Below are 25818 nucleotides of genomic sequence, written 5' to 3'. Positions count from 1 at the left end.
TCTAAAGGTGTGTTCAGTCTTCAGTGACTATAGTGGCTTAAATCACCCGTAATTAGTCACACTTTTTGGTCACTTCATCACTTTATTACTTCAGTGACATAAGCGGTGAGTAATATGAATAAAATGCGTCTGAAAAGACGTGGCAGCAGCATAGGATGGCTGCATAGAGAGCCCTCCTGTTACACTGGATATAAAGGCAGTCCCTGCTGCTTGATATCAAATCATTTATATTGCTTTTTAATGTAATATTGTCACCAGAGTCATCTTGACGTCCTAAAAATTGTCATGAAAAAACACTGAAGCGGGACGCAAACCCGTGACCCATCGACTCAACATTAGTAATGATGTGAGCACGTCTGTGGTGTGTGATGTTACAAATGTGTTTCAGAGAAGAGTGCCAAGGTGTCACAGTGTTCAGGTGGGCGGAGCCAGGTAGAAACACAGGGTTTCTTCGATAAAACCTGCCAGCGACCAGGTTTATCCTCTGGATAAACTTGGCCAGCTTTCGTTCAACCGACTTGGGGATAAGTTTATCAAGGATAGCCGATTTTTCCAGGCTTTATCCCCTATCCTGGTTTGCATTTAGAAAAATGACCAATCAATTAATGCAGGACAGAACAAAGGTTTTGTGTGCTGGCGTTTTGTGTATTATTATTTTTTTGTCTATTTTGAGTAATCTTGTTTGTTTTTTTTTGTGTATCAATGTGTCATTTTGTGTGTTTGTTGTTGCTTAGTGCATTTTGAGTAATTTTGTGTATTTGTTGTTTCATGTGCTTTTGTTGTTTTGTGTATTTCTCTGTCATTAATATTTTTTGGAGTCAATTTGTGTACTTTTTCATCATCTGGGGTTTTGCTTTATAATAAAGACATTCAGATTTTTATGATATCAAAAAGACAAGACGTTCTTTTCCAGAAAGTTTTCTAAGCTGCTTTCAAATAATTCCTAGATCTCTTCTAGTTAGTTATTCATTAGCTGATATTTACAATAAAAAAAATTTAATGCAGATTTTAGAAATATCTGTTTTGTGCAATCTGTGAAAAAATAAATAAATTAGGTGTAAATTATTTAATAAAGAACAAACTTTTTTATGTAATACAGATGAGGTTTTAATATTCAAATGTAAAAGTATTTACACAAAATATTTAGTTACTTACAGTAAACAATAACAAGAAATATATCAACTGTAAATAAAAACAGTCCAACTCTTAAACATCTACCAAAATATGTTATATTAACTTACTGAAAGAACGAACTACACTTCAAACATCAACTATAACTAAATATATGTATGATAACCACAAAAAAACAACAACTAATAAGAAAATATTTACCAAACACCACATTTGAAAGTTTTTTTTTTTTTTTTTTGTATCACGTGGACTCTCTTGTGGAACTGTAGTTCATACTTTTGTTTAAAACATTTCTTTTGTCAAACATCACATTGAAATTATTTTTCTCCTGTGTGGATTCTCATGTGTCGCTTAAGATTGGACTGATCGTTAAAAGATTTCCCACAAACGTCACACTTAAAGGGTTTCTCTCCAGTGTGGATTCTCATGTGTCGCTTAAGAGTTGACTCTTGAATAAAACTTTTCCTACAAACATCACATTCAAAGGGTTTCTCTACAATGTGGATTCTCATGTGTGACCTAAGGTTAGCCTGTTTAGAAAAACATTTCCCACAAACATCACATTCAAAGGGTTTCTCTCCAGTGTGGATCCTCATGTGTCCCTTAAGAATCGACTCTTCAGTAAAACATGTCCTACAAACCTCACATTCAAAGGGTTTTTCTACAGTGTGGATTCCCATGTGTGACCTAAGGTTAGCCTGTTGAGAAAAACATTTCCCACAAACATCACACTCAAAGGGTTTCTCTCCAGTGTGGATTCTCATGTGTCGCTTAAATTTGGACTGAACGTTGAAAGATTTCCTACAAACATCACAATCAAAGGGTTTCTCTCCTGTGTGGATTCTCATGTGTCCCTTAAGAATTGACTCTTGAGTAAAACATTTCCTACAAACTTCACATTCAAAGGGTTTCTCTATAGTGTGGATTCTCATGTGTGATTTAAGGTTAGCCTGTCGAGAAAAAGATTTCCTACAAACATCACATTCAAAGGGTTTCTCTCCAGTGTGGATTATCATGTGTCGCTTAAGAGTTGACTCTTGAGTAAAACATTTCCTACAAACATCACATTCAAAGGGTTTCTCTCCAGTGTGGATTCTCATGTGTCGCTTAAATTTGGACTGAACGTTAAAAGATTTCCTACAAACATCACATTTGAGTGATGCTTTCTTACCATCCACACATTCACACGTCATTTTTACCTCAAACTTCTTTGAACAAATGTGTTGAAATGAACTCATCTGTGTTTTGGAAGCTTTACATCCCATTTCAGAATTTTTACTGGCGTAAGACATCTTTCTCTTTTTCCCGGTGGAATCAAAGTCAGCTTCAGCTTCAGACTCTGAAAGAGGTTTCCGCCAAAGGTCTTCATCTTCATAATCCTTGCTATCTTTAGTCTGAGACGAGTCAGTTTTTGTTCCATCAGGACCTTGTAGTACTAAACTGCTTGGATCTGGGTTCTGTGCTGCTTCTGGTCCTTCGCTGTTCATCTCCACACTTGTCATTAACTCATTTAAACTGCAGGTTGAAGGTTCCTCCTTCATGTTGATCCCTGTTAGTTGTCTCCAGTGTAGCTGGGAGGCCTGAGGCTGCTCCTCTTCATCTTTACATTTAACAGGACAAGCAGCACTGTTTGTCTCCTGCTGCACACAAAGCTGCTTTTGCTCCTGACCTGCACTGAGCATCTCTGGTTCCTCCTTTATGTGGAGACGCTCTGGGAGCAGCTGCTCCACGTTCTTCCTCTCACTGAAAACACAATCAGTGACTGTCGGCTGTTCTGTTGCTCTGCATATTTCTATTGCTCTGTATAAAGTTAGACATCTTTCCTGTAACAGTCTCTTTTTTAGGTGCGCGTCTGTGATGCTTAACACAAGCTTATCTCTGAGCATGTCATTCTCAATTATTCCAAACTCACAGTCTTTGCTTTTCTGTCGCAGCTCAGTTATGAACGTGTTTACTGATGTCCCTGCTGTCATCTGATGGGACCAATATTGAACTCGTTCAAAGACAACAGTTCTCTGTGGACTGTAGTGATCTCTAAAGGCTTGAAGAACATCCTCCATTGTCAGCTCATCTCCCTCCGCTGCAACCGTCAGCGTGTTGAACACTTCCAGTGCATCCTCGCCGATGGTGTGGAGTAAAATGTCAATCTTTACTTTTTCATCTTTCTCCCCTGAGGCCGCTATATACCTCTGAAAGCTTTGTTGCCAGCTGTGCCAGTTATCAGCAGGGTTACTGGTGAGAGATAGTGGTGACGGTGTTTTGAGCTGCTCCATTTATTAATAATAATCTGGGACCACAAAACAGTACAGAATTCCTCCAATGATCAGCCTTGCACCGCAGGTCTCTGTAGGCCTTAAATAAATAAATGAAACTTTAAAATTTCAAATAAGCACAGATTTATTCCAGATAATAAATTATACAAAGAAACAAGATAAATGTTTCAATTATCATTAATTTCACTGTAAAGTTAGATTAGGAAAATTAAAATGAGCATAAATTGTTTAATAACTTCACTTTTGAGAGTGAAAAAAAAAGTTTTGTTTTTTTGGTCAAATTTTGTATATCTGTATATTTTACACATTTTATCATTGATATGTTATTGCAAACGGAATGTTAAACCTTTGCTCGATATCTTTGACATAAATACATTGAATGACGACGCAAACCACTGGGCAAAAATAGGCTTATTATGCAACAAAAAACAACAACCATTATACATAAAACCATCCACTTTTTCAGGTATATTTACTTTTTGTCGTGTAGGTAGCTCGGTTAGCACTCTACTCCAGCCTCTCTGTGTCTCTGAAACTCCGTCTTCTGATACCGTGTTGTCTCTCACTTTCCAGTGGAGCTTTGAAGCACTATTAGTGTGGCCTGGTTCCGTCTGTTTGCTGGATATTGATAAAGTTTGTTATTAGTCACATCCGGTTCAAAAGTCATGTCATGTGACCATCAACAGGTAAATTACTCTTGATAAATTCTAAATAAACTTTTACATCTGTGTTACTTATTGCTGTGGACATTCTTTTATGATTTTAAAACTTAACAAATTAAACTTAAAGTAGCATAGTCTGACCTCTCGTGGTAACCAATGTCTTACGACGGATTCTGCAACGGCATCACCGGCGGCCATCTTGCCCCGGGCAGCTCTCTGACGGAAGGTGAGTGATCTGCCGAACGTAAATACTTTTATCTCGCAAAAGTCTTGACGGATTTACAGACAGTTTGGTTTCTTACAAACGTTATTAACGTGGCTATACAATTCAAAATGTTGTTTTTATTTATTTCATTATGACTCTTTGGGCTTCCATAGTAATGACCCCCTAGGGACCATTGCATAAAGTTTTTGGGAAATTTTACTAAAGGCCTTGATTTCTTTATCTTGCAAAATATACAAGGTGTACAACTTCAAAACTGTCCTTTTGCCAACAATAATAATACATTAAATTCTGCTATCAATTAATGACACGGTCAAGGCTGTCATATTTTCATCAAAAATATTTCACTTTGGCACTCATTTTTGGAAATACTTTATTTTTAGTGTTTTTCCTGCTGAATTTTTTTTAGAACCACCAAAAGGTTCTCGTGATTTAAATAGGTCTTATAGGTGGATAGGTCTGAAGTATTTAAAAAAAAATCTGATGCGGTGGAAATAAAATTAAAAAAATAACAGTACAGTACAGTCATAAAAATACATTTGTATTGCACTTTTATGAGACGGACCATTTGTGTACACAAGGTGTGTACACGTGTATGTAAATGCACAAGGGTTAAAAACCAGATCTGCTTTTAGAAAAGGAGACCAGTTCTCACGAGACCAGTTCTCGCGAGACTTCACTTCGAGAAAAACAAACGAGTGGCCGGTGATTTCGCGGGAACTCTCAGCCTACAGAAATCAACGTTTTCCATAAAATTAGATTAAAACCTACCCCAAGGAAGATAACAACAAGAACTGATACACACCATAGTACGGTAAGCTTCGTCCTAACTGTTGAATGAGAACATAAACGTTAAATTCTTAGTGAAGCTAACCCGTGTTTTGTCGGTGGTTCAGATCCACCATGTTCTCCGACCTGAGTGCTCAGACAGGAGGATCCTCTCTCCTCTGCCGCCCGCCTTCTGAGGACCAGGCCCCGGTGTTTGAGAGGATGTCTGTGGACTACAGTCCGTGTTCTGAGCGCTACAGGGTGGGAGAGAGGAGCTTTAACCGGCAGTACGCGCACATTTATGCTGCCAGGCTGATGCAGATGAGGCCTCTGCTGTCACTGAGAGCTCAGCACAAATGGGGTAAACTGCACTGTGTGCCATTTATTTACCCCTAATCTTACTGTTTACAGCCTTTTTGTTTTACTGTACCATACTCAGCCAAAAACTAATAAACCTCAGTATGGAGTTCTCAGCCAACGCTGTAAGGAGATGATTGAATGTGTGCTGTGGTATCTGGTACCACGACTATTGCAGCAACGCTGTTTGAAATTGGTGTTAATGAGTTGAACCTGATTTATTAAGGCAAGGCAAGGCAAATTTATTTGTATAGCGCATTTCATACTCAAGGCAACTCAATGTGCTTTACATGATAAAACATTCAATTGTTTAAAATCAATAAGAACATTTAAAATCATCAGTAAAATCAATTAAAATCATCAGTAAAATCATCATGACATCAACAACATGACAAAAAACAGCTTAACACAACACATATACACTAGTCTTGACTGATTCAGATCTTGAGAACATGGGTGAAGTTTGTTGTGTTCATATTATCCTGCTGCTGCTGATGTAGTAGATGATGATGTAGAAGATGATGATGATGTATTAGATGCCCATTGCTGCACAGATGATTTGACAGACATGAGCCAGTGTGAGCCCCTAAGCTGCTGCGGAGTATAAACTGATAACTCTCAAACATGACCAGCAATAATTTCTCTGTGAGAAACTAGAGCTGCTCACTTATAGATAAATGATAATCACGATTATTTGTCAACCAAAAAGGTGTTTATTTTTTGTACAAACAACTAAATATATTCTTTAAACATAAATAAAATCATTCAAACACTAAAATCAAGTATGTTCACTTTTGCACGAAACGAAGCACTTCTTGCACGTGTCGTGTCTTTGCTCTAGATCATCATCATCAAACCCAAAGTGTTCCTATAGAAGATAATTTGACTTGTCACCTGTTTACCAAGTGTTTTTCCTGCGATTCTCCTGCCATGTTTCAAGACTACTAGCAACGACTTTCCTCGTGTTGGCCTGTATGTTAGCTTTGGCTTTGAGAGGGGCGGGGCGGAGGGGAGGAGCTTGCATGTGCGTGGATTAAACAACTCAAAGTTAGAATTATTAACCTGTGTGTGCCAAGCTTTATTATTTGTAGATGTCTGAAATACTGTTTTTTTTTTCAATTGTTATTTTTGTAATTGTTGGGTGTCTCCTAGTAGTTAATACGTATCCATATACCGGCATTCTATCCGTACAAAAGATGACGTTACTGTAGGTCACAAGACTATTCCGTGCGGTTAGGGTTAGTTAGTCCGTAACGTAGTTGACGTATTAATACAAACGGAAGTACAGGTGCGTAGCGTTTCATTGGCCAGTTTAGGTCACGTGATACATGTGCATGTGAACTATCAAGTGACCTAAACTGGCCTTTGAGGGGCGTTGCGTACAGATAGGATGCCAGTATATGGATACGTGTTATACACTGATAGCCACTGCCTAATCACAGCTGTTTAGCTGTTCCCTGCTTTCCTTTCCGTGCAACATTTGAGGTAAATCTGATCAACTGTATTTATCTGTGCTGAACCAAAAAGAAAACTGCTACAAATGCAAAAACTGTCCAGTGTTTTATTACATCTAGAGCTTCTACTTTTTTTTCATGTTCACATTTCCTGTTTTGTTTCATTCATGGATGTGTGATTTCTTTCTCTGCAGGATCCGACGTGCTGATCAGGAAGCTGTGTGATCTACAAACAGGGGAGCAGTGTTGCATTGTGGGAACTCTCTTTAAGCGCATGGAGTTACAGCCATCGATTCTGAAAGAGATCAGTGAAGAGGTTCGCAGCTGTACTCAAGTTATCCGACCCTTTCAATTCCCCAACAACAAATGGCGTCATTAAAATGTTTGGTTATTCCTGCTTTCAGCACAATCTGCTGCCTCAGCCGGCACGAACCAAGTACATCAGTGACACAGACGAGCTGATTCTGGAGGACGAACTTCAGAGGATCAAACTAGAAGGAAAGATCGACAAGGACAGATGTGTCACAGGTTTGTAATTTAGGCTGTTTTAAGATGGACGGGAAAGTGTCTCCAATTTGAGAACTTCCTTTTTCTTCAGGCAGTGTTATTGCTATTTATGGAGCTGAGCAGAATGATGGGAAGTTCACAGTTGAGGATTTTTGCACAGCAGATCTTCCTCCTCAAACTGTGAGACCAACACTCAGCTCTGACAGGTAAACACACACAGTCATGATGTGTGTAATATCAGCTCTATATGTATTTATTTATCCTTTTGTCAGGTTTGTCCTCCTGGCTTCAGGACTTGGTCTGGGCAGCAGTCACGCTGATAGCATGCTGGGGCTACAGTTGCTGGTCGACATGGTGACTGGGCAGCTTGGTGAGCTTGGGGAGCAGAGCGGTGCTGCTACAATATTCAGGGTCCTGCTGGCTGGAAACCTCCTCAGTTCAAATACCCAGGACAAGGATTCATCTACAAAGGTTGGAAAGATGTGACATCAATCAGTGCTGTCACTGACACTATTGTTTCACTGTATATGAAAACGTGTGGTGCGTCATCCTTTTCTGTTGTGTTGTTTTCCTGCAGGCAAAGTACCTGACCAAGAAGACTCAGGCTGGCAGCGTGGATGCCATTCGTCTCCTGGATGAACTGCTGTTTCAGCTTGTGGTAAGTTTGTCTGTAGATGTTCTACGGATCCTGATCCAGGGAGAACATTCAGGATAAGGGTGGGACATATATAAATCATTTCATATGACGATTTCTTTTTTGCAAATACACAATCACGATTTATTCATTTAGATTATTCAGACTAATTTGGAAGTTATTTACCAGTTATTTGTTTACCTGTTTCAAATAATAGCCTTAAATAGGAGAAAAAGGATAAAAGATCATTTAAGACTACTTTTAGACTCTGGACTGAGTACCTAGTCTGAAAATCCCTGTGATTTTTCTTAAATTTACTTTCTGTTATTGTCCATCTTGTTTCTTTTCTTTTTTTTTTTCTTAACAGGACATGTGCCGTGAGGGGTGCGGGTGGGGGTTTAATTGTTTGTCTGTAAATGTGTTCGTCTTGTTTTTGTTGATTTAAAAAAAAAGAAAATACAACCTCTGGATAAATTGTGGAATCAGCAGTCTTGGAGGTTGTTTATTCATTTGTTTAATTTTGTAGTAAAAAAGTGGGTCACAGACATGCCACAAACTGAAGTCATTTAAAATGGCAACTTTCTGGCTTTAAGAAACACTAAAATAAATCATGAAAAGAGGAAGAAATGATGGAATCATTTGTTTTGCTGTGCACTTTCTGTTTTCAAGACTTATTGTTTTAAGTTTTCTGTCTTGACGCTTTGACGTCTTCCTTGGTCTACCAGTATGCTTGCCTTTTACAACCAACCAACATCTTTTGCGACATTCCGTGATGATTTACCTTCTTTAAGAAGTTTGATAATCTTCTCCTTTGTTTCAACTGATATCTCTCCTGTTGGAGCCATGATTTATGTCAATCTGCTTTGTGCAGGTGTGAGCGCTCCTTTTTAGCTGCAGACTGATGAGCACATTGAATCTGATACACGTGTTAGTTTTGGAAATGGAAACTTACAGGGTGATTCCATATATTTTTTTTCTCTCTGCTTGATATAAGAAAGCATTTGTTACTGACGACCACAATGTTTCTTTCATGATTTCTTTTTTGTGTTTCTTAAAGCCAGAACGTTGTCATTTTACTTATTTTGTCATTTTACTCTTTTCATTTAGCTTGACTCAAAAACTTAAACGCAACAACATTGAAGTGAGGTGCACAATTGCTACTAGGGATGTTGCTAACCGACTGTTTTCCTTGTCGATTACACTGATATTTCCTTATCGTGGTAATCGTTAGACAATTGAATCGTAGCACCCTGAATCGTAATAGAATCATTAGGTTCCTTAGATGGAACACCCCTACAAAATAATGTACACATGCAAAACATTGTCTTTAAAACTATTGTGTGCATTTAATAACTATCTGAAAACATTATCTGCATATTACGTTATTAGTAGAAAGTACTAGTGAGACTAGATGTGCACACTGAGACAGATGAGCAGGTGAACTCTGCTGAGCACAAGTAAACAAATTGAGTACATGTTCTCCAAACTTTAGCACTAGTACAGCTGAACGATGGTTGATGTCACGACTGTCAAATTAATGCTCAAATGACTTTTCATACCCTTGATTAACCACTCAATCTGTTTATCATAACTTATGTTTACGATACCGTTTACAGTCGAACCTTTTGATTATTTTGTGTTGAACAGTCTGAAGATGTGTTGTAGTGAGTTTGGCGTCACTTTCCCCACACTAACCGAAGCTCGTTTCTGAACGTTCAGTGCACCGTGAATGTTCAGTGGTTGTTTCAGTTCAGTTATTCTGCTGTAGGGGTGACTATCAGTAATATTCTGCCTTCCGACACTTGCTTTCACTTGACACGTGTTCGACTGACTGAAAAATCTACACATGGAGCGCACCGAGGCATTGGCCGCACCCTCAACTTTAAAGGAAAAAAAATAGCGTCATATACGCCGCAAAATGCAGTAATGCCCGTTTCAACATCTGATCTGGTGTAGATTATTTATTGAAAGTGTCTATTCGTATGGTTGCCGGACGGAAAACCCCCGGTGCCATTGGTACGTTTACCGAAGGGCAAGTACGTAGCGTCTATCTTATTAGGGTTAGGTTATAACCCAATATCACAACACTATTTAGGGTTAGGTTTAGTCTTCGTCACGTGACCTAAACTGGCCAATGAGGGGCACTGCGTACAGATAAAATTTGGGTATATTGATACGGTAAGTGTACAGATAGCCACTGCCTTATTTATTTTTGAGCACACCTGATCACCACTTATGTGCACCTCTTTTAATAAACCTGGTTATTTCTCTTTGTTCTGTTCTTTTCTCTTGTCGCTGTCTTCCTGTGGATCAAGGCCTCGGTTCCAGTGGACGTGATGCCTGGAGAGTTTGATCCCACAAACTTCACCCTCCCACAGCAGCCCCTCCACCGCTGCATGTTCCCTCTGTCCTCTTCGTACCCAACGCTTCATCTCGCCTCAAATCCATATCAGGCTGACATTGATGGAGTGAGGTAAGCAGCGCACGCACCTATTTATGAAGTAAAGTGGATGTTTATGTTCTTTGTTTTTCTGAAAGGTTCCTGGGTACATCAGGCCGGAACGTGTGTGACATTCAGAGGTACAGTAGCATGGAGAATCACCTGGAGATACTGGAGGAAACGTTACGCCTTCGACACCTTGCCCCGACAGCTCCAGATACTCTGAGTTAGTTGATCCTTTATGATTGAAAAGCCTCTGGTTGCTCCACATTTATTATTTCTTCATTCACAATGTTTTGTTGTCTAGGTTGTTACCCGTTTTACCAGAAAGACCCCTTCATCTTAGAAGAGTGTCCCCATGTTTACTTCAGTGGCAACGCAGCGACATTTGGGTCGAAGGTCATAAAAGGTCAGTATAGTGTTAATGGTTAGTGTGGCACTAACACATTGTGATTGGCCAAAACAATGTGAACATCCACACAGAAAATACATGGTTTCTTACATAGTTGTGAATACAGACTGAGTTGTTAGAATTGAGTTTTTTAGTTTTTTCAAGCATCTATGTTTCACATAAACTGAATAATATTATTCCACACCAAAACATACATGAATGACAAAAGACCTGAAGGCTGTAAAATGCACTTAAACAATGGTGGTGTCCCGATACAACTTTTTCACTTCCGATACAACGATATTGCATTCTTTAATATTGGCCAATACAGATATTGATCTGATTTTAGCATGAATCATACATACCTTTATTACGTATGTTTGTGGAATGTTATAAAATGCTTGATCAGAGGATATTACTCAGAGAACAATAGTCAAAAAACAGAAGGTATGAGAACCATTTATTATTAGCCAATGGGTTACATACATTTTAGCCACAAACATTAGAATATTTTTGAAGATCTTGAAAAATAACTTTAATAAAAGCAATATAATATTTGAGATGCAGACTGAAATATTTTTTTTATTTCTTGGTTATATCTGAGCGATATCAGTATCTGATGGAAACACCCTTATTAAACAATATCAGTTTGAAAAACTCAACTTCAGAATTGTTTCCAAAACGTTGTTTATCTATTATGAAAAAATATTGTAAATTGAACAACTAAATAAATGGAAAACATTCTATTTTATTTTTTAAGGTTGATGGTAAAGCCATTCACACTTGAATTATACAATTTTTTTAATCCCTCCTATTTCCTTTAGGTCCTGACGGTCAGGAAGTGCTTCTGGTTTCTGTCCCTGACTTCAGCAGCACCCAAACAGCTTGTCTGGTTAATTTACGCACTCTGGATTGTGAGCCGGTCAGTTTCTCAGCATTCTCCACAGACCAAGACGAGGACAGTGAGATGAACATCAGCCACTGATGTGAACACATTAATTCATGTCTTGAACACAATCGCTGAATGTACAGAGTCCCTAATAAACAGCTGTTCATTATGATAAGGCTGAAATCTGCTAGAAACAGGCTTTTAAGCTGATTGTTTCAATGTGTCATAAAGGTCTAATATTGCCGTACACAAGTTTTTGGTGCTTGTGAAGAAGAGCAGAGACATCTTTGTTAATGAGCCTTTATTTGAAAAATAACTCTTGTACCTCAGCGTTCTGAGCAGACCTGACAGAATACACTTGACTCTTTACCAACTGTTTTTGCTTTTCACACATTTCTGTAAAAAAAAAAAGTCTCGCCCTGAGTGAGGACGATGTAAATAATCCTGCTCTTTGTGTCAACAATAAATGTCTCTATTATAAAACCACAGGTGTTGCTATAAAACAGACTGAGCAAGACAGAAAATACACTGTGAAATTTTAAGACTGAAGCGTCTTTGGCTGAGTGGATCAGCAAAGATGAATTATTTCAGGTGTTGAGTAACAGCTTTGATTACTTTTCATGCCATTCTGCACCGTTTACGTGTGCTGTAAAATAACTCTTGTGTTGGGTTTAAAAAACAACCAGCCATTAGAAATACAGATAGGAGAGGTTTGTTGTGTGTTTGTCCTAATAGTCATCAATCTTGTACTCGTAGTTGTAATCCAGGAATGAGTCTGTGAACCCTCCTGTTGTTGAGGACTGCTCTTCTAAGAGCCATGAGTTGTACCAGGGTGTTGTGGATTCTTGTGGCGTGGGAAGCGTTGTTGTCGTCGTCGGTAATGTTGTCGTTGTCGGTAATGTTGTCGTGGTCTCTCTTAACCTCATTAACCTTAGCCGTCGAAGGCGACGAAGTCTTCTGAGCCTGTTTATCCTCTCGGAGCTGATTTGTGAACTCTGAGAGTTCCCGTTGCTATTGTTGATCACACGCCTGTGGCTGCTGCTGGCTGTAGGACTCCGAGCTCGGTTGTTGTTCTTGTAGGCGAGTCGAATGGGCTTGTTCCCATGCAGGGCCATGATCTACAGTGAGATGAGGGATGTTTTTAAGATGACTGCAAGGCAGAAGTGTAAAGAGAGAGTGGGAGTCTCACCTGTTTGATTCTGTCCCAGTTGGATTTGGCCAGGTTAAAACTGCAGGCGGTTGCTCCCGACTGATATCCCACAACACAGAGTTTGGTGACGGAAGAGAAACCTTCTGCTCGAGCCGTCACTCGGTATTCTCCAGGATTCAGGAGCCTCCAGTAATCACCAGTAGGTGCTACAAAAAGCACAGAGAAGATAGTGGGTTGGGGTCAGTTATAATTGTAATCGCATAATTGATAAATTAACAACAATTATGGCGTAATTGTAAACTCTATTGGTGTTGTAATCATAATTAAATTGTAATGAGTTTACATCATTGGAATTGGAATGAAAATTCAATAAAATCTAATCTAAAAAATTTCATTTAATGCAAAAGTAATTAGATGATAGATAATATTTTTTTGTGCGTATTTTTCATTTTGATTTAAGACACTGGTCAAAACTGACCCGTTATCATAAGCGATGCTGAGAGAAAGTTTTCATACTCAATAATGGTGATTAATTGTAATTGAACTTTAGTAATTTAGAATGTACTTGTGATTGACTTTCAGATAATAAAAAATTTGAATTCATTTGTAATCGGGAATAACGCTGGTCACTGTAATTGTAATTGAACACAGATAATTGAAAACATAATTATAACTGAAAAATGTATTTGACCCCAACCCTGGTGACTGTGTTGGAAATCACATACTAACGTCTATTAAGTCTAATGTAGTCCGTTCAAATTAGATAGTATGAAAAGATTGAGGATGCGAGAAATACCCAGATATATATACAGTATATTGAAGTATGCACAGTGGGCACACTAGTCATACTCAGCCGCCCCATGATGCATTGCGAGCGGGACGTAAAATCAAGCATCTCCTCTTGTCCTCCATTAGTTTTTAATGCTTTTGTAAATAGGGTTCTTGTTTTGTAGTAAACCAAAAGTTTGGTCAGTAGCACAATGGCGGGTCTCCAAAAATCTCTGAAATGTCGGTATGAAATGTTTTTCCCTGAGTTTCATGGATCAAATGACCACATGTTGATATTCTACTTGGTCACTTTCTCGCTTAAAGTGTTTTCAGAACTTTCAAAGGTGACGGATGAACTGAGATATTTAGCCTCAGTGTGATTCAGGTTTTTGTCATTGTACTCATTGAGCTTGTAGTGCATTGTACGGAGTATGACATGTTGAACACAGCCAGTGTTGAAGCTTCTACATGTGGTGTTTGGTGTTTACAGAGAACTGTGTTCAGACCTGTGGTCACATCATGGTTTACACCCTCAACAGAGATGGTTGCGTTTGCAATGGGGTTCCCCTGCTGATCCTTCACAATTCCTCTGATGCCCCGATTAACCTAATCAGAAATAGATTAGGAAGAATGAAAAACAGCAAATGTCACCCTGCTAAAACACCCAGCTGTCTTATTAGCCTCCCTATCAGTTCTCTAGTGTTTGCATGACAACTCCCCACCCTCGTTCCCAGCAATAATAATGAACTTTGACTTACACAATAAGTAAAGTGCTGTTTAAAGTCTTTCAAATGTTTTTTTTTTTTTTTTTTTTTTTTCAGGTGGGTAATAGTAAATATAGGATCGTAAATACATCCTATATACATCCATTGTAGACATTCAAAGTAAAAAAAATCAAAAAAAAATCAATGAACTGTTCTACATTCAGCAGGAATAGATTTACAACAGCATTGTGATTTATTGTAGCTATGGTTAATGATTGCTCGTACCTAGAGTCAGATTTATGGATTCATTCAGGCTGACCTACTATTGATAAGCATGTAAAAAGGCTTGTTACAGATGTGTGACCAACCTGCTCCATGAAGACGAGCATCGATTCCCTGTTCTTCTCCCACTCGTACATCAACTCATTCTGATGAGGGAATTTGTCACAGCCCAGGAAAATGGACAGCTCAAAGCAGTTGGTGTGTAGGTAGCTGAAGTCATTCATACCTGGGGAGAGCACATAGTTTACACTTAAATGTCCACTACAGGGGGCTAACACGCCAAGATTTGCCCACTACTCACTGCCTGTGGCTGGCTTCCATTTGGCCCGGTTCACAATGCCATGCCCTCCTATTGCTGTGTCGCCGTGGCATGAGCCGTGATAATTGTGGGTCATGGTCAGATGGGTGGAGGCATAGGAGATAGCCAGCCACCTGAAGAGAGACTCATCTGCTATCGTACGGGGTTCATCTTCAGGCTCTGAGTACTGGTACCCATCAACTCTTCCTCTGTCTTCCTCCTCTTCCTCTCGGTGCCCGTAGCCCTGATTGTGATCGTAGCCCTGATTGTGTCCGTGATCGTAGCCCTGATTGTGTCCGTGATCGTAGCCCTGATTGTGTCCGTGATCGTAGCCCTGATTGCGATCGTAGCCTTGATTGTGTCCGTGATCGGAGCCCTGATTGCGATCGTAGCCCTGATTGCGATCGTAGCCTTGATTGTATTGATGATCATAACCATGGTTGTGTCCATGTCCGTAGCCATGGTTCCTCCACTCCTCCTCTGGGTCTGAGTATCCTGGATTTCTCCATTCCTCCTCTGGCTCTTCTTGGTGGTCTCTCCCCCATTCTGTCACATCAAAACTGTCCTCATCATACCTGCAACAAATTGTTTCTCATCAGTGACTTATGAAAGAATACCTAAAAATGAGCCGCGGTGGACCGCCTTACTGCCTCCTCTTGCGACTGTGAACTTTCAGGCTGTCGGCAGGTTTGTTGAGACGTAAGCTGTCATAAGGGTAAGCCACAACTCGCTCTCCACCCTGGAAGTTTGCACCCAACACAAACGGGTTGCTTTTCATCCAGGCGATGATGGCCCTGGTTTCTACAGCCACCTGTAGTAGCAATGGCAACATCAGGAGAATAGAAACAAGCCACATCTGCAAAGCTTAAAAACCAGCTTTTTTGAGGGGAAATGTTCCATATACATACGGGTCACTCCATGTCATTTCATGAAAAAAATCTGACATTTTTACCAATTGTTCCCTCATTATGCAATAAGCACACAGTACATTTTTAGTTTGATTGGTTTCAGCTTCCAATATCTAAGGAACTACCGCTACATCACATAGAAAACTGAAATTTGGGATAGTAATACAACTCTACATACTCTCTCTAGAATATACATAAAGATCTGATATAAATCATATCTGGTAGACATGCCAGCCCCTCAAAATTGTAGTTCCTGAAATAATGGAAGAAAATTAGGGACGCATGAAAATCGACACATACGCCCTCACTATATCGGCCATATCTCAAAAAGTATTCATCCAATTAAACTAAAAAAATATTGAATGTGCTTATTGAATAATTAAGGAATATTTTTTTTAAAAATTCAGATTTTTTTGAGGCCAAAGTGTATGTGATGTCATTTACATTTGTTGAAATGACATGGAATGACCCTAATTTAAGTCTAGGAGTTTCTTAACTCAATTTCAGAAATCAAGCTAACAGTGTTTTCTTTACCGAGCTGTTTGTGTCGTAGTACTCTGGTATAGGAACATGATGGTTGGGGGTGAGTTTGGGCACCATGCCCTTATCCTCAGCGTCCCACAGGACACTGGTGAGGTCAGGGAAGTTCTGGAAGATATCTGCTCCACTGTCCGTGAAGTAACCGGTGTACCAGCTACTGAGCTCAGAGCCCTGCAGGGAGAATGTGTGAAAAGAGCAAGAGTCGAGAACATTTATAGGATGTTCGTTATCTTAGGAAACTCTGAACATCATTTAAACTCATTTTAACTCTAGTTTTAATGTTTAAAGGAAACCTTCATTTCAAATAATTATCTAATTTTCAGAAATAGACCCCTAGGGACACACAGCACAGTTACTTACAATAAATGAGTACAATGAACGATGAACAGTATCCACTGACCGCCTCAAAAGCTTCCTGATGTCCATCAGGGTTGAGAGAAGGTACCAGGTGGATGCGTATCCCCTCCACCAGGTGGCGGACTCTGGGGTTTTGGTCTTTGTACTCCTTGCACAGGTACTGCATGAGGAGCAGAATCATCTCCCGACCTGTGGCCTCGTTTCCATGGAGACCGGCTGTGAAGCGAAACTCTGGTTCACCTAAAGGAAAAAGTTAACACTTTAATCGTTAGATGATCTAAGTATGACGTCATTTTAGAGAAAATGGCAAGACTTAAATCACAACATTTGAAACACAGTTTTATGGTTACGTTCCAACCTATTTCGTGCTCTGTGGGGTTGCCAGATATAACCATAGCCATAATCTCCAGGCCCTTGGAGCTGTGGCCGAGGCTGTAGATGCTGGTGATGTTGGGACATTCCTTATTCACTGATTTCATGAGCTGAACAGGAAAAAATGATAAAGACAAGAATGAATCATCCCAATAGACATGTGAACACATTTAAGAACTGTTGATGATAAAACATGAATAGATGTTTATTGTAAGAAATTAGGTTGCCTTCTTCTGGCATGGTTACTCAATGCATTAAATTATCCTCGAGTAGAATACTGTAGGTGTTTAAACTCCACGCTGGGGAGCATACTTATAATATTTACAGCAATACGTTCCCCAATAGATCAGGTAATACTCACTGCAGCAACCTCTGAGTAGCTGTGATGTTTAAACTCCAGATAATCCACAGGAGTTACTTCATTTTGTCTGAACTGAACATCAACTGGATCTGACAGGGATTGAAAGAGCCACAAATGTAATTTGATTATTGTGTGTGTGTGTGTGTGTGTGTGTGTTTGGGGGAGCGAGGCTCACCTGGTACAGGGCAGCCCAGCACCTCCAACCTCATACAAAGGGAACCATTCCAGCTCTGGGGGATGATGCGGATGTAACGGGCCAGCACTGGCTCTGCTAGCTGGTTCATCACAGGAGTGTCTTTATCACTGTTTCCAAAAAATAACTAAACAAGTAGAGGACACCCAGTTGAGATGGAGATGTGATTTAAAAGTACCAACAACTTTTGTCAACATTTTTGTCTATAGGGTGTCAAATTTAGGTTTAGATTTAATGTTTAACATTTATATTTGAAATAACCTTTACCTTTAAATATAGCCTTTACATTTATATCATAACATTTAGATTAAAACATTTAGATTCAGGTATACAGTGAACATACTTTTGACAATTTCGTGTAACTCATCATTTTACATAGATTTTTGTCTTAAATGTAAAAAAGTGAGCTACATATTGAAAATATGTCAGCTAGAAAATCATCACTGACTTTCTACATTGGGCACCCTATGTTTTTCCAACTCACCCAGTCTGCGTATCCATCATGGATGGTGGTCCACTCTCTGCTGTCATTGCTGAAAGCCAGGATGTAAGATGTCACATAGTCACTCCTAAAACAAAAGGAGAAGACAGTTAGTTCTGAAATAAAACACAAAATTTGTCTTCAGCGTTTGTGTTTGCATTTTACTCATTCGAAGAGTCTCGGCCTTGAGTTATGACCCCGGTGAACTCTGTGTCCCTGCGTGCATCGATTTCAAACCAGTGGATCCTGTCCTCTGAATTAGCACACCAAGCTCCGCCTCTCATGCTTTCCTCTTCATCTGAACCCTGAGAACCGCAGGAAGGATGCACAGACATTGATTCCATATGTGGAGGATGCAGCAGGATAATAATCCCTTTAGATGTGTCAAATACATAGAAAACTGTATGTTTATGCACAGGATCAGCTGCCGAAGTAATACGAATGGTGAATTCCAGTGTAAATTGGAGGTTCTTTCTTAGCAGGAAGTGTGTAATAATGGTTGCAGCGACTAAGTGTTGAGCCTGTGGTGTGTACCTGCATGTTAAGGCGCGCCCTCTGAGGAGCAAACACATACTGAGACATGGAGGAGGCGGAAAGCTGGTCCGACTCAACCCTGTGTGACTCCATCCCCAGAGGAGGACACTCTGCATCAGATACACAGCAGCAAATATTTACATGTTAAATGCATTACTCAGACTTCTGTGTACTTTCCAGCCATTAGAACAGATGTCAGCTCACTCTTTGGCTCCTTGAAGATCCGAGGTCTGTTTCTGGCCCGCTCCTCTGCTTCCTTCAGCTTCTGTGCTTTCTCTGTCAAAGGCCAGGAATTAGGATTTTAATGCTGAATATATTAGTCCTACTGGAAATTGGAATCAATCATTTTCTGTCCTTCTGCCTAAAAATGACCAGGGAGCCCCTCAAAGTCTTCTTCATTGAAAAGTAAAAATTCCCCTTGGGAAAACCAGAGGACTGGATGTAGGAAAAGCACCCAGATGTTGTGAATTGCTCTTTAATCAAATGCAGATCATTATGACTCAGACGTTTACAGCTGAGGGAGACTTTGGCGTCTATGAGCCATTATTCATCTCGTGACACATCAACAAGCCACACAGCACATATTGCTATTGCTCCATGATTGGACATATAATGATCCTTCATCCAGCACAAGCACAAGCAGCACATGGACACAGTGGTGGACAGTAACAAAGAAAATGTACTTAGGTACTGTACTTGAGTAGTATAGTTGATCTCATTACTCAGTACTTTTCCCTCCTGTCAGCTCAGGTTTCTTCTTTAAGCTCTAATACAGAACATTTTCTGTTGATCCTCATACGGGTTGTCCCAGTTCTACCATAACTTTAATAAGTCATGGTCGTCAATGCAAGAGCCAATCGGAGACAGGCAGGTCACGTCTAATAGTTTTGCAAAAAAACTACACAAAAAAGATACAAAAATACACAAAATGACTCCAGAATCACACTACAATGGCAACAAATGGCGACAAAAAAAACAATAATTATACAAAAAATGCACAAAAGCACAACTGAAAGATACAAAACTACACATGACGTAAAACAAAAAACTAAACATATTCATACAGAAAGTACACAATATACAAAAATATACAAAAAGGCTCCAAAAACACACAAAATGACTCCAAAAAAATACACAAAACTAAATATTTATACAAACAATACACTAAAATGACAACGTAAATGCTCAAAACTACACAAAAAAGATACAAAAATACAAAAAAATGCACAAAAACACAACAGAAAGATAGAAAAAATACACATAATGACTCCAATAAAAACATACATTACAGAAAAATACACCAAATGGAAAAAAAATTAAAATGAGTAAAAAAAAACAACCAACACTTTTATCATGCGCATGTCTCATAGAATTAAACCAGGGAAATCACACACAATATTTTACTTTGCACCTGCTAATATACCACTTTATAACACTACAGAGTACAGAGTATGTACACCTAAACTTCAAACACATACTCATTTGGCCATAATTGACAACTATACTTAAGCTCCCACTATATGAATACATACTTCCAACGGGCACTGTACTAGTTTATGTAATGTTGAGTCTTTGTTCATTCAGTGAATAATGATGATTTGTTTGGTTCAATATAGTTTAATGTAGTTTTATTAAACCCAAACCTACAACTTATGGTAGTCCATGAAACACCACAGTGTTAATTCAGTTGTACTACAGCATTATTAACATGGAACACATTGTACATCAATGTTTTCTTATTTGCAATTATGAGGAGGAACATTATTTTGGAGATTTTTAATTGCTTTCAATACTTAATTTGTTATAGAAATACTAAAGTACTTTCACTTAAGTAATATTTTGACTGAACTACTTTTACTTGTATGGAAGTAGTTTTTGACAAGGAGTATCTGTACTTTCACTCACGTAATAAAGGTCAGTACTTTGTCCACCTCTGCTTGTACATTACCATCATTCAGTTTGAAGTATCTGATCAACAGTTACATCTACTTTAGAAAGGTGAACTGATGAATTTGAGCACTGCCGAGCTTCTGAAAGTACTCTGTTAAACCATCCAACCATCTTCAGACTCGCTTTATACTGTTTCTCAGGGTCGCGGGGGTCTGCCGGTGCATATCTCCGGCTCACACTGGACACTAGGCGGGGGTACACCATGGACAGGGCGCCAGTCTCTATTAAACCTTTTTCCCTAACAAAACCATAGATGAGGTTTTTTCTTTCTGTTTTGTGCAGATGTACTACTACACACAGACCAGGCTTAGCAGAGCCTGCACTGAAGCATGCACACAGGAAGTGCCCTCCTGACACCAGCTCTGACAGTGTTATAGATCATTTCCTCTGTGTTTCACACCTCCGGACACACTAACTTCACAGCGAGCTGCACACACACACACACACACACACACACACATGGCAACGTGCTGAAATGGACACGAGCACAACACTGACTAGTTTATTACAACGTTATTCCTCTCTTGACATTTCATCTGTTTTTAAATCTCTCTGTAATCCAATTCATGTGTAATCCAATTTTGTTTGGTCTTCGGGGAACTTTTGTCCCCATCGTTCTTGCGCAACTATAAGCACTGCAGACAAAGACACATTTCTACAGAGAGAGAGACGACGTCCTTATCCTCATGCAGCAGAAATGTGAACACGTGCTTTGCAGTTATCAGTCACTATGAAGGCACTTCATTGCTGTATATCATCAATGGTTGTGCAGAATGCTGTTATGCAAGTTTAGAAAAATCCACATCTGGCTTTTCTTACCTTTTTCTTCTCTCTCCCTTTCTTTAGCTGCTCTCTCTCTCTCTTTCTCAATCCACTTTTCATCCGTCACATCTTCCTTTCTCCCTGCAGAGGATAAAGTGAATCACTGGCAATTTAGTCACAAAACTTCAGAAATAACTATAAACATGAATGTTTATTTTCAGTGAATACCAATACCAGATTGTGACCATTCAATTTGGTTCAAAACACATTAGCCTCTGTATTGTTAACCTCCACTGTTACATATATATTGTGTTTAAATACAACACAAGATGAGTCTCATTGCCAAGAGATCCTAAACTGTGAAAATATCGTTAAGATTCACTGTGGATCCTATGTGATCCCACCAACTGGGTATGTTTTACATATATCTGTGTGCACGTACTGTTTCCATATTCATCGTAGTCATCATACCACGTCTCGTCATAGGGAGTGGCCACCGTTGGTTCCTCTGTGGAAAAGAGCAAACAGTTCATCCGAGTGTAACATGTCAGACTTTATGAGATGACAGAGTTTATACAGTTGTGTTTTACTGGTTGGTGCTTCGCTGAGTGCCTGAACCACAACAGTAACCCAGACGCCTGCCATGTAATAAAGTTGTTAAATCTTTAATTTACATTTACTAGAGTCAGGATCTGATGACAGGGCTGGAGTCTTTAACCTTTTAACAACACTAAGGAGAACAAAACAAAGCAAACCCTCTGATTCACTCTAATGCTCTTCATGTGCTACATTTCTCCGCGAAGACACAGATGGAAAACACCTGGGTATAATACCTTATTCATTTTTTAATATTAGCTCAGGAGGAAATGAAATGTGTCTTTGATCAATAATATTAGTTGGTAAAAGTTGAGTCACGATGTGTTTTAATTACCCGTAAGTGTTTCTTCTATGACTTCAGGGTGGACCTCCGCCCCGTCAGGAAATGGTAGGTTGTCTGGAAGTTCAACTGCAGCAGGAGAAAACAGTGAAACTTTCCAAACTGTAGTATGGTGATGTTACAAACATAAGGTTACAGATGGAGACATGAGAAATGGTTATAAAAAGGAGAGAAGTCTGTAAATGGATGGAAAAGTTGAATCAGAAGAGCAAAAAACAGAAGAAAAACAGAAGCAAAGGAAGCCAGAGTGCTTTCTAACCATCCATCCATCCATCCATCCATCCACCATCCACCCACCCACGCATCTATTCATCAAGCAATCCATCCATCCACCCACCCATGTATCTATTCATCCATCCACCCACCCATGTATCTATTCATCCATCCACCCACGCATCTATCCATCATCCATCCACCCACGAATCTATCCAATCGTTCATCCATCTACCCATGCATCTATCCATCCATCCATCTATCTATCCATCCACCCACGTATGCATCTATCCCTCCATCCACCCACCCATGCATCTATCCATCCATCCATCCATCCATCCAACCACCCATCTAACTAACCATCCATCCATCCATCCACCCACGCATCTATTTATCTGTTCATCCATCCATCCACCCAATCATCTATCCATCCACCCACCCATCCATCCATTCACCTACGCATCTATCTATCCATCCATCCATCCATCCATCAACATCTATCCATCCATCGATCCACCCACCAACACATCTATTAATCCATCAATAAAGAAAACTTGCAAACTTGATGTACAGGTGGTTTCTCAACACATAATCTGTGATAGCAAACATCCACTGAAGTCAGAACAGTTTTATATCAAATATTTTTGGAGCAATTCCCTCGCAAATATTTTCAACCAAAAGCATGGAAATGAACAGTCAAGACCTACTTGTAGCATCCCAATAGTCATTGTCCTTTTCTGTTTTTCCATCAACCTTTGGAACAGATGAAGTCGGGTCCACTTCTTTCCAGTAGCTGTCATAGTTATCGGTCACATCCTTCTCCTCTGGTTTCCAGTAGTCATCGTAGATGCTGGGTGCTGGGGGTGATGGCTCTTTCTCCTTTGGGTTCCAGTAGTCATCGTAGATGCTGGGTACTGAGGGTGATGGCTCTTTCTCCTTTGGGTTCCAGTAGTCATCGTAGATGCTGGGTACTGAGGGTGATGGCTCTTTCTCCTTTGGGTTCCAGTAGTCATCGTAGATGCTGGGTACTGAGGGTGATGGCTCTTTCTCCTTTGGGTTCCAGTAGTCATCGTAGATGCTGGGTACTGAGGGTGATGGCTCTTTCTCCTTTGGGTTCCAGTAGTCATCGTAGCCATCTGTCACTGGAGCAGCTGGATCTTCCTCATCTGGCCTAAAGTAATCATCTGGGATGTCTGTGTCTGGTGGCCCGGGGGGAGGATTGGATGGTGTGGGATAAGAGTCAAAGTAGTCATCGTCAGTCTTCCAGTAATCAGCATCTGGGAGAATAACACAGGCAAACAACAACGTTTCTCTATATACTTTGAGATTGATGTAAATACTGCGATGGAGCAAAATCAGATTTACATGGAACTTAATGGAGTCTGTGAGTGATTACCACATACCAAGATCAGGATACTGGTATTCTGTGTAAGACTCTGGTTCCGTTGGTGTTGCTGAAAACATCAAATAGACACTTAGTCAATAGTCAGCCACTGAGGTCGCAGTACTTCCAGTTCAAACACTGCTGCGCTGTGTCTTACGTGTAGTGGTGGGTGGGAGAGTCGTGGTTGTCAGTCTGTCCTTCTTTTTCCCCCTCTTCTCAGTTTTAGGCTTCTTTGTGGCTTTGGGATCTTTATTCTTCTTGTCCTTCTTCTTCTTCTTCTTTTTGCCCTCCTCTGGCTCTCTCTTCACTCTGCCAAGAAACCCTGGAAAAACAACGAAAGAGAAGTTTTCCAAAACTCTTTAAAATCTTGATACAATCACATTTGAAACTCTCTTTTGGTTCTTCATCTGATACTTTTGATAAACTAATACGCCAGGAATTTTGTTCTGAAAACATACATGGGGCAGGTTACAGTGAGTCAATAAAAAACAATCCCAAATGAATATTTGTACTCCTTCCAAAAACAAAAAGGCTCACTGGTTCTCATTTTGTTTGTATAATTTAGTTGAGCATTGAGTTGTATAACAATTTCATTCCTAAAATGTAAAACTGCAGTGGAAAACCAGAGCCATTTTAGTGGCTGCTTGAGCTCCATCACTATTTCCTTTTCAGGCTGTTTAAAGTCCTGAAACTTAATGGAAACCATGTCTCTATCTTTCCATTCGGGTGTCCCATTACAAACAGTTCTGCTTTAATTATAATAAGCCTCTCTGGACAGTCCATAAAACATATCCCTCTCACCTCTTCGATGATAGAGATGCTCAGTAAAGTTTGTAGTTCTCTATTAAAGTCTGAGTGCATCCCAGATAAAAAAACTATTGATTGTGTTAGCTTTTTAATCTTATTCTCTCAGCAGGACTAGACTTCAGAGCATTAGTCACGCAGCTTTGTTGGCAGATACAATGAAAGAAGGTCAAGATGAGTTTTCCTGATGCTCCTTCTGTCTGCTTTGAGCTAAACAAATGTATGAGGCATTTGGTAAACCTGTTCCCTGCATGAACTTTATCATCCCTGGATGTGTTTGTGTTTGCTCTGCCATGCCTCAACTTCACTTCAATGTCCAACCTAAACGGGATCACGTTGGATCTGTTCCTCCACCTACCTGCTTTTGCAGCTTCTTCTGCGTTCCTCTTGAACCTAAAGCTGCTGCGCAGAGCCTGCGTGTACACTGCAGGTAACCTTTGACTTGCTTCGTCATCGAGGGTTTCATCCTGGCGTACATTCCTATCAAGCATCTCCTCTTCAGATCGCTGGAGACGGTTGATCTCTGACGAACCTTCTCCTCTTCTTGGGATCAGGATGCAGCACAGGCACAGCAGAGCCAAGCACACAGTCACAGTCTGGCTTCCCATCACTACAGTTTCGACCTTTTCTACCTAGTTTGTGTCTTAGAAGGACTTCACTCAGTCTTCCATTGAGTTTTTGTTCTTGTGTAGTCTGTGCTTTTAGTCCAGTAGGGAGCCCTCAGACAAACTTCCAGCCAAAGTGTCAGCCAGGCTCGTACTGGACTAGACAGAGCTGGGAGTGGGGAGGAGGTAGTAGGAAGGGCAGGGAGGGAGGAGACAGGGATCCAACAATAAGCAGTGCCTGTCAAGTCAAAGACAGGGACTGGATGGCTCTGCAGCGTGGTCAGCTGAAAAAACTGCGGCGTCTCCTTTACCTGGCTGACGAGTCACAACAGGTGCAGAGCTCAGACAGAGATGGGGGAGGATGGGGGGGAGGGCAGGAGAGGCCTGAGACTGGAGAGTTTACACCTCGTTGCTTAGATTGGAAACCTCTGCAGCTCCTATGAAACCTCTGCCTGGGATCCCTCACTGAGCAAAAAGAGAGGGGAG

At 40.0% G+C, this 25818-nt stretch overlaps 4 protein-coding genes across 8 annotated transcripts in view; 1 reads left to right on the top strand and 3 right to left on the bottom strand.

The window, feature by feature from the left end:
- Positions 1-25818, bottom strand: part of gapvd1 (GTPase activating protein and VPS9 domains 1) — a 748782-nt gene that overhangs the window by 522132 nt on the left and 200832 nt on the right. The window lies entirely within an intron of this gene.
- LOC114469448 (oocyte zinc finger protein XlCOF22-like) lies at positions 1345-4376 on the bottom strand. Of its 2 annotated transcripts, XM_028456978.1 has the most exons (4): positions 4208-4376; positions 3881-4022; positions 1819-3483; positions 1345-1650 (listed from the first exon to the last, which is right to left on the bottom strand). In XM_028456978.1, exons 3-4 carry the CDS (start codon positions 3402-3404, stop codon positions 1449-1451), a joined length of 1788 nt encoding a protein of 595 aa, XP_028312779.1. In that variant the 5' UTR covers positions 3405-3483; positions 3881-4022; positions 4208-4376; the 3' UTR covers positions 1345-1448. The 2 variants fall into 2 exon arrangements, with proteins under 2 accessions (XP_028312779.1, XP_028312778.1); XM_028456977.1 differs by having other exon boundaries at positions 1345-3483; positions 4208-4375.
- Positions 4182-12178, top strand: pold2 (polymerase (DNA directed), delta 2, regulatory subunit). 2 transcript variants are annotated; one of them, XM_028456992.1, is made up of 12 exons: positions 4182-4292; positions 4925-5103; positions 5186-5418; positions 7063-7184; positions 7273-7396; positions 7467-7581; positions 7648-7846; positions 7953-8033; positions 10325-10482; positions 10548-10675; positions 10757-10858; positions 11665-12178. In XM_028456992.1, the coding sequence occupies exons 3-12, from the start codon at positions 5193-5195 to the stop codon at positions 11823-11825; spliced, it is 1416 nt and encodes a 471-aa protein (XP_028312793.1). In that variant the 5' UTR covers positions 4182-4292; positions 4925-5103; positions 5186-5192; the 3' UTR covers positions 11826-12178. The 2 variants fall into 2 exon arrangements, with proteins under 2 accessions (XP_028312793.1, XP_028312792.1); XM_028456991.1 differs by lacking the exon at positions 4182-4292 and having other exon boundaries at positions 4608-5103.
- Positions 12016-25797, bottom strand: aebp1b (AE binding protein 1b). Of its 3 annotated transcripts, none has more exons than XM_028456960.1 (23): positions 25086-25797; positions 24081-24245; positions 23943-23993; positions 23647-23816; positions 23247-23589; positions 22321-22395; positions 21832-21897; positions 21447-21530; positions 18882-18953; positions 18678-18787; positions 18309-18448; positions 18147-18231; positions 17645-17789; positions 17470-17558; positions 17095-17218; positions 16780-16976; positions 16374-16550; positions 15579-15742; positions 14935-15506; positions 14720-14859; positions 14154-14253; positions 12919-13085; positions 12016-12847 (listed from the first exon to the last, which is right to left on the bottom strand). In XM_028456960.1, exons 1-23 carry the CDS (start codon positions 25333-25335, stop codon positions 12458-12460), a joined length of 3876 nt encoding a protein of 1291 aa, XP_028312761.1. In that variant the 5' UTR covers positions 25336-25797; the 3' UTR covers positions 12016-12457. The 3 variants fall into 3 exon arrangements, with proteins under 3 accessions (XP_028312761.1, XP_028312762.1, XP_028312760.1); XM_028456961.1 differs by having other exon boundaries at positions 23247-23475; XM_028456959.1 differs by having other exon boundaries at positions 23247-23816.

The sequence above is a fragment of the Gouania willdenowi genome, chromosome 9 (assembly GCF_900634775.1).
Source record: "Gouania willdenowi chromosome 9, fGouWil2.1, whole genome shotgun sequence".
Lineage (NCBI taxonomy): Eukaryota > Metazoa > Chordata > Actinopteri > Blenniiformes > Gobiesocidae > Gouania > Gouania willdenowi.
The sequence above is the reverse complement of the archived record's forward strand: the minus strand, read 5'-3'. Positions and strand labels throughout refer to the sequence as shown.